Below are 15,845 nucleotides of genomic sequence, written 5' to 3'. Positions count from 1 at the left end.
AACCATCCTGCATGTTCACCCTGTGGAAAAAAAACTAGGGTTCTCCCTGTACCACCTTCTCTACAAATACATAAAACCGAAATATTCCAAGAATTAATGAAAGATGACAGAGGTGGCCATCCAGCCCAGGTTTAGAGCAAATCACGTGGAATAGTTTTGAGGGAAGTTGATATTACAAACACCAATTGAAGGAGGGTCTTAGAAGAACAGCCAATGGTTCATGTAGGTAAAGAACAAACCGTGCACAGGCAGTCACCCAGAACCTTTATCTGGAGGAAAGGTGCAGAAGTGGAATCCAAGGATCTAGACATAGTCACTCTCCCAGTTAAATAAACAGCAAGAAGGACCTATTAAGCTGTCTGTAAGACGCCTGGCTCCCGGAGGCATCCTGAAGTTTCTGTGGAAAATAATGTTAAAGACGTTTGTGGAATTTATTTCTCAGGGCTCTCCACACAGCTCAGAACTGGCATCCAAAGCACATTTCACATGAGGTTGAGGAAAATTTGTAGAGCCCAAGGTCTGGCTGCAGGAGAGAGAAAGATACAGGTGGAATATAAAGGAAGAGATGCCATCACCTCAGTCTATTAGGAGAGATGTGAGGGTCTTATCTACAGATGATACAAGTGCAAATACTTCCAGCATCACTTTGCAGTACAGAAGTCTCTGAGCCTCATCAAGGATTCCCCACTCCTCTGGAGAGAAGGCAATGGCCACATCCTCAAAGTTCATATCCTGTCATAATGGGGACAGTTTAGTCCATTATCAGCTTCTCCCAAGCATTTTGCATTGATCATACACCACAACTTCCATATCCATCTGCTCCCTAGACTTCTGACTACGAAGAAGATATCAGGCCTTTGTTTCATCAAAGACACTCACTCCTTATATCCCTACTGATGCAGTGTCTTCCCACGACAATAAGGGCAATGAGCGTATAGATCCTACCCACTCTCTACTACAAACATGTTGTCCATACTGCGCCTTTCAATACAGTGGGAGTCATGAACATAGGGTACGGAGAGATGATGTCCATAATGAGAGTGTGAGTGATTTGACACGGTTGTTGTCAGGCAATAACCTTGTTGTTCCTTAGATTCTCATTCCAAGACCCTGAACATTTTGGCCTCACACTTTACCCGTGTGACACCAATCCTAGGGTGCTGAGCCATCACTTTGCACTTCCTGCCGCACATAAATCTTTGCACCACACTTCTCTCACACAGCTTCATTCCCAGAGGCATAATGCCGATGGTAACACAAATACGTCGTGACTTGGACCATTTTTCTTAATCATCTTCTTTTGCAATACTCCAATTCACCCCTTCAGTAATGTATTTCTCTCTTACCCTTCACTCTTCCCAACGCCAGCCAAGATGACACTGATGTATGCTCTCTCATTCCTATAGATCACTGCAACTGCCCTCCACAACAAAAGGCAGGTTGCACATATATTTCACCTAATCTCCGGACCAAGAAAGTACCACTGCAATAGACCCTCTTTTCAGGAATTAATCTGAAATTCACCATATCACATTATCCAGATATCACCAGAAATGAACTCCACCTTCATTCCCTCTTATGTTGATTTCAGTGGCCCTGCTGTCATGAATGCACATGCCCTCTCCAAGTACACATCACTCTTTCTACCAAAACTCTCTCAATCCTACACTCCCACAGTCGCAGACCCCATAGTCATCTCCCTGACTTCCTACTCATTACTCAGTAACTGGGGTTTGGTTAACGCCTGGAATATTCGAACTCAATTAAGTTCTACACCAACATCATAGTCCACATTGAGGCGCCTTCAGTCTTTCCGTCCACAATCAATGAGAAGCCTTCAGTTCTTCTATGATAACCTATGATAACCTACCTCCCTGATTGTTTTTTTTCCTTCAACCTCACCTATTGAGAACCACATCAAATCTCAGATATCCAGAGCCCACCTCTCCTGGTGCTGCACTTGATGTCCCTTCACCAGTCACAGCCATCAGCACTCAAGTCCCATCACCTATGGCCCTCTCTCCCAGGTCCAGTGTGTCTCACATATGACCACTCATTCCCGTATGTAAATTAGTCAGACTACTGACCACACCAAGGCTCTCAACACAATCCTGGTGTGTGATTCACAAATAAAGATGCAACAGCTGCACTCTCATCTTGTTTTAATTGCTCTTTGTCTCCAATTAAACAGGAAAAAAAAGTTTTTAAAAAGATGATCTACAACTCTACCCTGCTCACTATAGCCCGACTTTAAAGAAGTTTTCAACCTGAACTTCTCCTCAGAGTACCAGATGCTCATGAAGTAATCTCTGAAATATCGCACACCAAAACAGATAAAATATAAGTTTCGTATCCTCAATGAACATTACACTTGTACTATGAATATTTGCAACTCAGTTGATGGTGCTTCCATACCTGCAGCTCCAAATCCAAACCTTCAAGTCCTCCCTGGCTCTTACGTCTCTCTCAGCCTCAAAATTAGAAAATCCACTTCGCTGCACATAAAACACAAACCCAGAATCCAACACCTTCTTTCACCCCCACAGTCACTAGCATGGGCCACTAACCATCATGCTCACCACAGCAATCTCCATCCTAGACTTTCTACCACCTCCCTCACAGCCATTTGCTTTGTTATTCTTCAGCCACCGGAAGTCTAATGAGACCTGGGTCAGATCACCTGCCTCTGCTGCTCCAAATCTTCCATTACTCCCATCACCTGCAGAACAGACTTCAAAGGTATCACAAGCTCCTCTAGACCTCACTCCTGTCCCATTGTTACCAGTTCCTATTTTATTATTTTTTTATTTTTTAAATATATTTCTATTGATTTTTTACAGAGAGGAAGGGAGAGAGATAAAGAGTTAGAAACATTGATGAGAGAGAAACATCGAACAGCTGCCTCCTGCACATCTCCCACGGGGGATGTGCCCGCAACCCAGGTACATGCCCCTGACCGGAATCGAACCTGGGACCCCCCAGTCCGCAAGCCGACGCTCCATCCACTGAGCCAAACAGGGTTCAGCACCAGTTTCTATTTTAAAAAAATGGACACAAGCCCCAGCTGGTTTGCTCACTGGATAGAGCACCAGCCTGTGAACTGATGGGTCTTGGGTTTGATTCTCATCAGGGGCACATGCCAGACTTGTGGGCTTGATCCCCAGTCGGGGGCTTGCAGGATTGAGCCCACCAATGATTCTCTCTGATCATTCTGGTTTCTATTTCTCCTTCTCCCTTTCATTCAGGAATCAATAAAACGTTTTTTTTAAAGGACGCCTGTTGGTTCCTAAATGAGCTCAGTCTTCACTCTAAGCCTTTGCACATAAAGGAACCTATGACTGGAAGGTCTACTCACAACTGATTCCACTGTTTGCCAAAAACAGGGATCATTTCAGAGAAACTTAGACATGTACTTAGATTTCTGGGCTTGGTGTCTCATCAAGGTCCCCAGATATAAGGGCCAGAAGAGAGGCAACAAAATCCCATCACACCACTACCTCAGAAGTTGTAAGAGTATGAGGCCCTGATATCAGTTCCACAAAACTGCATCCTGAAACCACCCTGCGTTTGCAGGAATCTGTGTTCAGAGAAAGATCTGTTGAGACTTTGGCCACCAACCCCAGGACCCCGGGGTTCAGACTGCTCAGTACCGTTTCCCAGTCAATAGGCCCATGTGTCAAGGAGATGATCACATTACTTCAAGACTCAGTCCTCAGTGCACACTCTTGCCAGTTACCTTATCTTTTATAGGACTTCTGCCTCCTGTCCCCAACTGCTATCATCTCTCTTCTAGTCTTTCCTCTTTTGAGCTGCTTTCAGAAAAGTTTAAACAACTACCTCACACAATGTCCCTCTTTTGGTCAGGATCATTTATGTCCCCAGTTTCCTGAGAATGAAAGTAAACAACTCGTGCCAAACTCTGCCTCATCTTCTTTGTTCCTTTACACACAAAACAAGCACCGGGTTTCCCAAATTCTCCCGGTTTGGTCACACCGTCACGTCCTCGCATGGAGGTATTGCAGCCTATGAACCTGTTTTCCCCATCACAACTTTTGCCACATGGGCAAGGATGTGACCTGTTCTCCAGGGACCAGGAGTTCACAGGACTGTCCCTGTCCTCTACAGGGATGTCCAGTTCCCTATTCCCAAAAGAGATAATTATGGTCTTAAGAGTTCTTCCCATCAGCGTTGCCTCATATTCATCCATATGCATCAGAAAATGAATCAGGCTTCACGGAAGGCAGCTTTCTCAGGAAGGCACAGCTGAGTGTGTGGACACTGATGATTCGGTAAGTATCTAGTTCTCTTTCGTTGGGAGCTAGAGTTCTAGTGGAGGACACCCCAAAAACAATGGGGCAGGGTTGGTACAACAGGTGATAAGACAGAAACGTGAAGCCAGGGGGGTCACTATAGTCTCCCAGAAAAAGCCTGGGAAGAGGTGGTAGGGCCAGGATAAGTGCATACCGGGCATATGTTCTCTGAGCACAGTTCTGCATATATGAAAAGGTAAAACATTCACCTATACTTCAACAGTTTGATAAGTAAAACATACATCTATATAAAGAACATTTACCAGAATCATCTGATCTCAGTGGAAGTCTGTCTTCATTCACATAAGAGGCTTCTAGAATGAAGACCAGGAATCTCAGAATAAACCCACACAATTTGTGCTATCGTCTTGATCCCCTCATTGCTTTTATTTAAGGTCGAAAATCCCCAATGCTTTTTGAATAAAATAATTTGTTCATTTTTTAACTTAGGTTAGTCTTTGAGTGATAAAAATTAACTGACCTGTGAGAGAAGGTGATTCTGAGGGATTGCAACATAACTTTGGAAACTGGAGAGTGTAGAGCCCATGGTGTAGTAGAAACTGATTTCCCTAGAGAAACCCTGTTTCTAATGTCTAAAAACACTAAGTAGGAAGCATGAATTGGCCAACTAGCAGTCTTTCTGTTTTCTTTCCCCCCACCAGGCCATACAATTATTTTGCCATTTACTTCTAGAGAGTTGAATGGGAGGAGGAGGTGGAGAGAGAGGGAGAGAGAGAGGAAGAGAAACATCCGCAAGACAGAGACACATCAATGGCTTGCCTCCCTTATGTGCCCTGACATGGCCCTAGTATTCAACCTGAAACTGAGGTCTTTGCCCTTGACCGTAATGGAACCAGAGAACATTTGCTCCTTGAGTCAAAGCTATAACCACTGAGTTAACTGGCCAGGTAATGTAGTCTTACTTAAAAAACAGGGATCCAATAGGGGCATCTTGGAGGCTGATTTTGGCATTCTAAAGATGATTTATTGAGCTTGATTTATTGTGAATGTCTGAGGCTGCTCATTTTCTCAAATTTTCTCTCTTTTACTCCATATCCTGTCCCATTGTTGTGAATTTTGGGTAGATCCTCTGAACTTCTGTGGATGCCTCTGTGTAAGTCATTTTCTTCGGGGGGGATATCATAGTGGTGTGTATACTAAAGTACCTTACAGATACACCTTGAAGCAAAAGTGTCAACAACTGGATTTTTTATTTGTATTCAGTTCTGGAAAGTTCCCTCTGGTACAGAGGTACCCATCAGAAGGCAGTCTGGGGCTCAAGGCAAACTGTGAGGCGTCCTGCAGTGAAGGTCAAGTCCGTCCCACAGTGCCCACAGTTCAGCCATGACCCCACTGTCTGATCCTCATTGTCAAAACCAACCACGGTGACTCTCTTCAGCTTCCTGGTCAAAGCACATGCTGACCTGTGGGTTCCACCCCAGTCAGTGGCCTGTGGGAGGCAGCCTATCAATGATTCTCTCTCATCATTAATATTTCTTTCTCTCTCTCTTTCCCTAACCTCTCTGAAATCAATAAAAACATTTGGAAATGTATTTTTAAAATCAATAATATGTAAAAAAAACTTTAAAGAAATATTTACCACCTGCATTTCCCATTTATTTTACTATTTTATTATAAACTGGAGGCCTGGTGCACAAAATGCATGCATGCGGAGCGTCCCTAGACCTGGCCACCAATCAGGGCTGAACGGGGCCTTCAGGCTGCCAGCCGGGGGACTTCCTTCATTCCAAGCTGGCCCTTGGTGATCAGCACATGTCATATGAGTGACCAGTCTCCCAGTCAAACTCTCGTGGGGACAATTTGCATATTAGGCTTTTAGATATATAGATGTCCTTGGGGTTAATGATTGCTTCCTTGTCATATGTGGGAAATAAAATATGATGATTTGCCTATTGAAATATCTTATCATATCCTTGTTCAGTGCCATCATTTTGGCATTTTGAAACTAACCACAAAGAGGGTATTTACATGAGGGAAGTTAACAAAGATTACAAACCTAGACTTCACTTAATGTATTACTGAATGCTTATACTTAGAAAAGTGTGGTGGAGAATGTGAACAATGCATATAAAACCTGTAAGTATATGGTACATGTGGATTTAAATTGTACATAGTTTAAAAATTGAGAAAAACATTTCGTTTACAGTATTCAAAACCCATAGTTCCATACAGCAAAAAGTCATTCAGTTATGGAGGAATGAGTGAAATTCAAATATATGTTTTGGATTGTGAACTGTCCCTGATATTGGTTAAAATAATAAGTAATTTTAAAATATATTTTATTGATTTTTTACAGAGAGGAAGGGAGAGAGATAGAGAGTTAGAAACATCGATCAGCTGCCTCCTACACATCTCCTACTGGGGATGTGCCCGCAACCCAGGTACATGCCCTTGACCAGAACCGAACCTGGAACCTTTCAGTCCGCAAGCCGACGCTCTATCCACTGAGCCAAACCGGTTTCGGCAATTTTAGAAATAGGCAAATTTATAAGCCAACATCTCAACAGAGGAGATAAATAAAATGAAAGTAAATGTATGAAAAAATGTTAAGCACCAAAAAGTCTTAGGAAATGAAATGAAAGCAAAAGCAAGTTCATATATAGATAATTCCGGACCTACTACTTAAAAAGATTAACCATTGCCTGTCCTTGCACGGTTGAACAAAACTGGAATTTTTATATGCTGGGTATGGGTGGGAAGGCAAGGTGCATGACAATTTTAAATCACAGTTCTGCATATGTTAAAATGTGAAATATCCACCTACACTACAATAGTTTGATTAGTCGAATGCATATCTATAAAGATAACTGAATGCAAATATTGCAAACAGATTTATCTATAATACCCCAAACCTGGAAATAACCAATTTTACAGACAGGTCAATAGATGAGGTAGTTATACATAGAATGCAATACTAATCAAGAACAAAACAAATTCAATATTCACATAAGCATTTGTGTTGAATCTCAAAATATCTGTGTAGCCCTGGCTGGTTTGGCTCAGTGGATAGAGAAACAGAAAGAGATAACAAATACTCTCATGTGTACAGCCAGATAGCACAAAGTAGCTTTCGCTTCACACAGACTCTCATCTTATATTCATACACCAGACAGTGTGAGTTTTTGACTTCCACCAATTCCTGACTAATTGCCTAAGGGAGCTCTATGGTTTCCTGGGAGGTGATCAAGCTCCCCTTCTACTCGCCTAATTGATAGGGGGTCGAGGAAGATGACTGACCCTAACCCATTTAGACAAAGACAAAGACAACAAAGAACAAAGACAAAACAAACTAGACAAATGCAACCGAAGGTTGTCCAGAACCTGCAGCTCGCTCCTTGAAGTCATGAAAATTTTTCAAAAAACATTGCAACGGGGTGCACACAGACGCAGCTGACTTTTTGACAACAAACACCAAGATAACAAACACCAGAAAGACAAAACCGGTGCAGCCTAAAGCGGCACAAACCAGAGACCCCGGCCACCATCCAGGCCGCGCATCAGAATCAGGAGTACTGCTGCATCCAGACCTCCATATAGGTCCTTCCATGGGACGTCCCAATTCCTGTTTAACGACAGGTCTTCCTTACCTCTCTCGAGAGTCCAGGTGGCTAGGTTTCCGAATTGAAAGCTTTGGGTGGAGTCTCCTCAGCCTCCCTGGATCCCAAAAGGGAGACTTGAGGCCTCCTTGGTAGTCGTTTCCCACAGGGAATTGGAGTATCTCGCTGGGACCTGCAAATGATATGGGTTCACTCAGTGAGACAGACTACCGAATCAGAATTTAAATTTAAGAGGCTTTATTACGCTGGCCGGCTGGCTACAGTTACAGCACCCTGCCGAAGCAGAGGCTGAACTGCAGACCCGATTTCCAGAGCCAGCGACTACAGTTACAGCACCATGCCGGAGCAGAGGACGAACTGCAGCCCAGACTACAAGAATTACAGCATTTTTATTTGCAAAAACCAAAAAGTTACAAAGCCTTGTTTACATTATTACTTCTCGACATAGTATAGCATCATACAGTGACTACCTTCCTATATATGTGTTCTAGGAACAGACAGTACAGAGTGCCGGGAAGGGGCCATGAGACCATATCTCAAGGCTTGGCCTGATGTCAGTACCTTCCTATCTATGTTTTAGGAACAGACAGCACAGCGTGCCCCTTCTGGCCAAAGTGCCAGATATGCAGCCCAGTACAGTGAGGGTTTGCACTGAAACAGATGTCTCCAACACGTGCATCACTACAGAATGCTTTCTGCTGAAAATATGCTACATCTGACTCAGTCAGGTGCAAAATATGTTGTAACACAGAGAAACACCGCTTACACAGAAGGGTCTTCTGGGTGGCTGGAGCTGTCATAGAAGCCCTGACCTGTGACTCTCCTTGTATAGATACACTATGACCAGAACAGGCCTCCTTATCACCCATGTTGTGCCAACGACCTGAAAAGTGAGAAAGGGTGAGAAAATGAATGTTGAATGTGGAGACAGGGGGAATTCCCATTGCAAAGGTGTGTTACACATCACAGTTGGTACATGCAATTCTCTGAAAATCAGAGATGTGCAGGAAGGATTAATAAGAGGCTCTTGAAACTTTCTGGGCTAATGAAGATCACAAAACAGAAAGGACTCGCCAGAAATACGACACAAAATATGGCAAGCACCACCTGGATTAGAATGTGAAGCTCTAGCTAATCCTTCAACGAACAGCATTCAAAAGGGCTTGTTGACTGGGGAAGGGAGCAAGCTGAGCAAGAGGTTGGTTCCGTCTTACTCCAAGTAAAATTCAATAAAGGAGTAGCAGGTTTTGAGGACTAATTACCACATATGTGCACCTCATAACACATGTGCATGTCAATGTTTCAGATGACTGCAGAGGCACCAGTGCAGAGAAACAGGTGATGAAGAGGTGAGCAGTCATCACTGGGCCAGAGCTACACAGCTTGCTATAGTCTTCAGGGAAGAGAATATTACAAACAATTGAATGAAAGCCTTAAAAGACCAGCCATAGTTCATGTAAGTGAAGACCATAACATGACCCAGGTTGCCACAAAGAACCGTTACCCAGAGAAAGAGTACAGAAGTTGAAGCCATGCATATGGACACTATCATCCTCCCATGAAGAGAAAGTGCAAGCTGGGACCTATGAAGTTTACTGTAAAACTCCTGACTCTGTTTCCTCTACTTTTTGAGGTAACACGTGTTAGGGATGTTCATGGAGTCCTTTGTTCAGGGCTCTCCATCCAGCTCATCCCTGGCAGCCACAGCACATTTGACAACGCAGTGGGGAAAATTAGCACAGGCCATGTTCCCACTGTGGGAGAGAGAAAGCTCTGTGTGAGGAATAAAGGAAGAGAGGTCATCACCTCAGGACACTGGGAGAACATCAAGGTCTTACCTGCAGATGACACAAGTGCAAACACTTCCAGCATCACATCAGAGTACAGAAGTCTCTGAGCCTCATCAAGGAGCACCTATTCCTCCTAGAGAAGACAATGGCCACGTCCTCAAACTTCTTATCCTGTCATAATGGGGACAGTACAGCCCAAGATCAGCTTCACTCCCAAGATTCTTAGTCTGTCATACTCCCCACCCTCCACATCCATCTGCTCTGTCAAGTCCACACATCAGAGAAAATACCAGGCCTTCATCCCATGAAAGCCACTGTCTTCTTATATTCCTACTGACATTTTGTCTTCCCACTATAATAAAGGCAGGTAAGACACCTGAGCTATGGACTCCTGTGGACACCACACTGACTTTTATCAGCAGAGTGGGTGTCAAAACCACAGGTTAAAGAGAGATGCTGGCCATGAAGACAGTGTGAGCGATTTGATACTGGTTTTGTCAGGCAATCCCCTCATATTGTTTCTCAAAGACACCAAATACATGGCATCACACTGCACCCTCTTGACTACAATCCCAAGGTACTGAGGCCATGGCTTTGCACTACCTGTTGCACAGAGTTCTTTGAACAACACTTCCCTCACACAGCTTCATTCTCAGAAGCACAACTTCAAAGGTAATGCAAATTTGCTGTGGTGAGGACAAGTTGTTTCCTAATCACTTTTTTCCAAAATTATATTTCACCACATCCACAATCTCTTACACCTTACCCTTCTCCCTTACCCATTCCGTGGAGATTTTGAAGTCTGGGTAATACTGGTGTAGGCTAGCTCATTCCTATCAATCTGTGTGTCACCCTCAACAACAAAAGGCAGGTGGTTATTTAAATGGCAACGAAGCTCTGTACCTAGAATGTAGCACCAAAACACCCCTCTTTACAGGCAATCACCCTAAAAGTCACTGTACTGAATCATCCAGACACCACCAAAAATGGACTCGCTCGTCATTCACTCTTATGTCAATGTCAGGGGGCTGTGGCCATCAATTCACATTCCCTCTTCAAGTGCACATCACTCTTTTCCACACGTGATTTACACCTGCCCTCCCTCAGCCCCAGCCCCCACAGTGCTCTCCTTGGCCTGAGTTAACTCAGCATTTGTTGTACAGAGAATGCTTACCAACATCTCTCACTTAACCGCAACTCAAGTCCCACACCCGATGGCGTTCTGACCATGCCCACTGAGTTTCACAGATGACCACTCAGGCCTCTAAGCTAATCCACAAGACTGTCTGCAACTCTCCAAAACCAGGCCACACCAAGGGTCACAACAAAATCCTGGTGAGTGTTTAGAGAAGTTAATATGTACCAGTCCCAGTCTCACTTTGTTTGAATAACTCTTCAGCCTCTAAATAATATCCGGTCCATTCTCTTTTAAAGGCCTTGGCCACTGCAAAATGATTACCTCTCCCCCACACTCTACATGACAACTTCTATCTCTCTGCTGTGTCGAGATACCCACCTTCCACAGTGGCCCCAGCAGGAATGCTAGACCTCAGGCTCACACTGCCCTTCTGAATTAGTACTACTGTTACCAACCTGATCATGATTTCCTATATATTTTTTAAAATATATTTTTATTGATATCAGAGAGGGAGAGGGAGCGAGAGATAGAAACATCAATGATGAGAGAGAATCATTGATTGGCTGCCTCCTTGCATGCTCTCTACTGGGGATCAAGCCTGGAACCTGGGCATGTGCCCTTGACCAGAACGGAACCTGGGACCCTTAAGTCCACAGCCCGACACTCCATCCACTGAGCTAGACCAGCCAGGGCTCCTATATTAAAGTGATCTGCAGTCCTGGCTGATGTGTCTCCGTTGGTTGAGTATAGACCAGTGATGGAGAACCTATGACACGCGTGTCTGAGGTGACACGCGAACTCATTTTTTTGGTTGATTTTTCTTTGTTAAATGGCACTTAAATATATAAAATAAATATCAAAAATATAAATCTTTCTTTTACTATGGTTGCAAAGACCAAAAAATTTCTATATGTGACACGGCACCAGAGTTAAGTTAGGGTTTTTCAAAATGCTGACACGCTGAGCTCAAAAGGTTCGCCAGCACTGCTATAGACCCATGCGCTGGTGATGTCACATGCCTTGGTTATAGGCTAGATCCACAATAGGGATTGTGAAGGCTGTAACCAATCCTTGTTTCTTGCTTATCAGTGGTTCTGTCCCTCTCCCTCTCTCTTCCTTTCTATATCTAAAATCTACATATATATATATTTGTTTATTTATTTATTTAAGTACCTGCCGGTTCCTAAGTCAGCTCATTCTTCACTACAAACCTTTGCACAATCTGTAACCAATGCCCTGCAGGACCTACCACTCATTACACTGGTTGCTAAATACAAGGTGCACTACATGAAGCCCTAGACATGACCTTAGGAGTCTGGCCTAGTGTCTGTTCAAAGTCCCCAGGTCCAAGGGATACAAGAGCAGATGGACAGCCCCTGGACACAACTATCTCAGAGGCCACAAGAGTGTGAAGTCCTGAAATTATCTTCACCGTCCAGTACACCCAACTCATTCTGCATTAGTAGGAATTCCTGTAAAGAAAATGGTGTGTTGAGAGCCTGGCAAACACCGCCAGGATCTATGGGCTCAGGCTGCTCAGTGCCCTTGCCCAGCCCACAGGCCAGGTGCCCTCCAGATGCCTGTGTTATCTCTGAGCTCAGTCCTCAGTGCTCACTCTTGCCAGTTACCTGACCATTGACAGGACTTCACCTTCCTGTCCTCTGTCTTCTAGTCTGTCCTTCCTCTGAGCAATGTCAGGAAAAGTTAGAATCTTACCCCACAAAATGCCCCTCCTTTTTTCACAACCATCTATGCTCCCAGCGTTCTGAGAGTGAAAGTAAACCTCCTCCTGCAAAACCACACCTCATCTCTTTGTTGCTTTAGACCCAAAACAGGCCCGGGTTTTCCTAATCCTCCTGCCTCAGCCCCAGCACCACGTCCTTAAAAGGTGACATTACAGCCTGTGGCCCTCATCCCCCGTCACACCCTGTGTCACCCAGGAGAGACTCACTGTTCTGGATGCGGCTTCCTGGGCGGCGGGATCTGAGAGGGTCCAGTCCCCAAGGATGGGGGGTTAAACGGGGTCAGGCTGCGGAAAAACTGTGGGCCAAGAGGAGGCACGGAGGCCCCAATCCCAGCCTGTTGGTGCTCAACCAGCCTCACACACACCCCGCACAGCAAGGACGCTGCCTCCGAGGCCTCCTCCTACTCACGACCAGTGGGCTGAAGCCCGAGAGTCCTTGAACTGAACAGGTCAAAATGCCCGCCAGGAGGAGGAAGGTGGAAGTCTCGCCCTAACCGGATGCACTGACACCAAAAACACCCATAAGCTCGGCCCACGTGGGCCCATTCCTTTCTGGGTAATGTAGTTTTCTCAAACGCCAAGGGGAGGGCTAGCATCCAGACCAATGACACTAGTGAATAAAGGTAATGTGGTTCAGCAAGTGGCCCTGGGGAAGGACAAGAAGGGACCAGAGGCCTGGTTAACTGGAACAGATGGGCAGATCTCCCAGGAGCCGGACCTGGGGAGGACTGGGAGAGATCCCCCAAAGAATATATGCACAGGGAAAAATGGGAGACATCTGTAAACTAGCAACAATAAATACATTGTTTTTTCAATTTTTAAATAATATAGCGCAGCTGCTGTGACTCAATGGTTGAGCGGCAACCTGTGAAACAGGAGGTCATGGTTCTATTCCTGGTCAGGGAACATACGCGGGCTGTAGGTTCAATTCTCAGTTAGGGGAGAGGTACGTGCAGGAGGCAGCTAATCAGTGATTCTCAGCATTGATGTTTTTATCTCTCCTTCTCCCTCCCTCTCTCTAAAATCAATAAAATTATATTTTTAAAGTATAATCATATATGCATAGCCCAAGGACAGAGACAATAATGTGGTGAGGGCCTACAAGCAGTGGGGGCAGGGTAGAGGTAGGCAAAGGGGATGGAGATGGGGGAAATTGGGAACATCTGTAATAGAGTCAATAATCAATAAAAAAAAAGAATAGTTTGCCACATGGCGTGGTTCAGTGCTTGGACGTGGACCCATGAACCATGAGATCACTGGTTTGATTCCAGGTCAGGCACATGCCCAGGTTGGAGAGCTCATCCCGGCAGGGGGCATGTATGAGGCAACTGATCAATGATTCTCTCTCATCATTGATGTTTCTCCTCGCTCACTCTCTAAAAAATCAATAAGAACATTTAAAAAATAATAGTGTTAAGATTGATTTGATTCAACAAAACCAAAGTGAAGAGGCACTTTTCATCTAATTCACTGCAATCTTTCACACTCACTAAGAATGCAATGCTTCTGTCATACTGGTGGTTATATTTAAACCTCAGAGTCATACAAAAAATGACACCAGAGCCCAGTTGATAGAGCATCAACCTGCAGACTGAAGGGTCCCAGGTTCAATTCTGGTCAGGGGCACACGCCCGGATTGCAGGTTTGATCCCCAGTAGGGGGAATGCAGGAGGCAGCCAAACAATGATTCTCTCCCATCATTAATGCTCCTATCTCTCTATCCTTCTCCCGATCTCTCTGAAATCAATTAAAAAATAGATATAAAGAATGACACCAATGTATGAAATTTCATACATCACAGGACATGTCTCCTTTAGTGTATGTGGGGAACAATTCCCCTAAACATTGTTGAGAATTATTTAATACTTATTGTGACCAGACACTATAATTAATATTGTGCACAGAAACACCTCAGCTGGGTGGGTATCATCCAGTGCATTGAAACATCCTGGTTCAATTCCAGGTCGGTGAAAAGCCACACCTGTGGCCCCAGTAGGGAGTGTGCAGGAGGCAGCTCATGTATTTTTATCTATATATCTCCCCCTTCCCACCTCTTTTCCTAAAAAAATAAAATAAAGGTATTTTTTAAAAGCACAAGTGCTGCGATTTGTGTACTCACAACTCAAAGACACCTTATGCCACACTTTGAATATAGTGACAGATAAAATTATTTCACCTGTGATGTTTCACAGCTTTATCTGTAGGTAAAGGCTCAGAAATAACACACGTTAGAAAAGTGTGCTTTCTTGCATAGCAGTGCTCATTTCCTGGGAGGAACAGCTTTGCCTCAGTGGCAGAAAATGTTGGCAAGCAGTGAAGACTACTGCCATGGAATTCATAGGAATCCCACAAGAGAGAGTGTGGATTTATGTTCAGAAGAGACACTTTCCATATAACTTACTGTAGTCTCTCTCATCACTATGAATACAGTGTTTCTGTCTCAATGGTAGGTTAACCTCAGAGTCTTACAACAAATGCCACAAGACTATGAAATTTCCTACTTCATGGCACTTGGCTTCTTTGAAGTACGTGGGGAGGAGTTCCCCTAAACATTGATAAGATTTAAGTAATACATACTGTGAACAAAGAACATAATTCATATTGTTCACGGAAGGAGAGCAAAGGCCTCCTCTTATGGGTGACCATTGACCCCACTCATAACCAAGGTACCAGGATATAAATTAATACCATAAAGGTATGCAATCATTCTTTCAACACCTTGGGCAGCAATGCAAAATAAGCCTGTTTTGGATGAAGAATGATTTTCTGCTGTCATATTCTCCTTTCCAAAGCACTGAAGCTTTAATGTCCCCACAATATTGCTTCACATCTACATGCTGACAAATCACAACAGTGCTTGCAAAACATTGCAGGCAGTGAATAGAACCATCACAATTAAAGGTTCATCAGGAAAAACACCTTTAACAAAATATCATAAACAGGAGACAGAGATGTTCAGATTGGTGAAATAGAAGCTAAGCCAATCATCAGAGCATACTGCGAGAACTACGAACTCCCTGAAAGAGGTACCACTTCTTTTCTGAGGATGGCTGTTCTGAAAAAACCATGGACCAGGCCCATTCTCTAGTCAGAGAGAAAGGAATGAAGATCCTGCCAAGAGTTCACAGTATTCAGTATTTATTCAAGCTCAAGGGAGCACACAGGGATTGTGACTGATTCACACTTTTCAGTTGAGCAAGGTGGTAGAGGAGAAATCACTTCAGTCAAAATCACTCATAGTGACATCAATCGAATATGAGGCCTGGACACAATGGCAAGTTCAAG

General features: G+C 44.1%; 1 protein-coding gene across 1 annotated transcript in view; it reads right to left on the bottom strand.

The window, feature by feature from the left end:
- Positions 1 to 3,838: 3,838 nt before the first annotated feature.
- The window catches only part of LOC132223035 (ski oncogene-like), a 41,032-nt gene continuing 29,025 nt past the window's right edge, over positions 3,839 to 15,845 (bottom strand). Inside the window, 1 exon segment of the mRNA XM_059678419.1 lies at positions 3,839 to 4,139. Coding sequence (XP_059534402.1) covers positions 3,839 to 4,139 — 301 coding nt within the window.

This window comes from Myotis daubentonii, chromosome 21, assembly GCF_963259705.1.
Source record: "Myotis daubentonii chromosome 21, mMyoDau2.1, whole genome shotgun sequence".
Taxonomy (NCBI): Eukaryota; Metazoa; Chordata; class Mammalia; order Chiroptera; family Vespertilionidae; genus Myotis; species Myotis daubentonii.
This window is presented reverse-complemented; position numbering and strand designations above follow the sequence as displayed.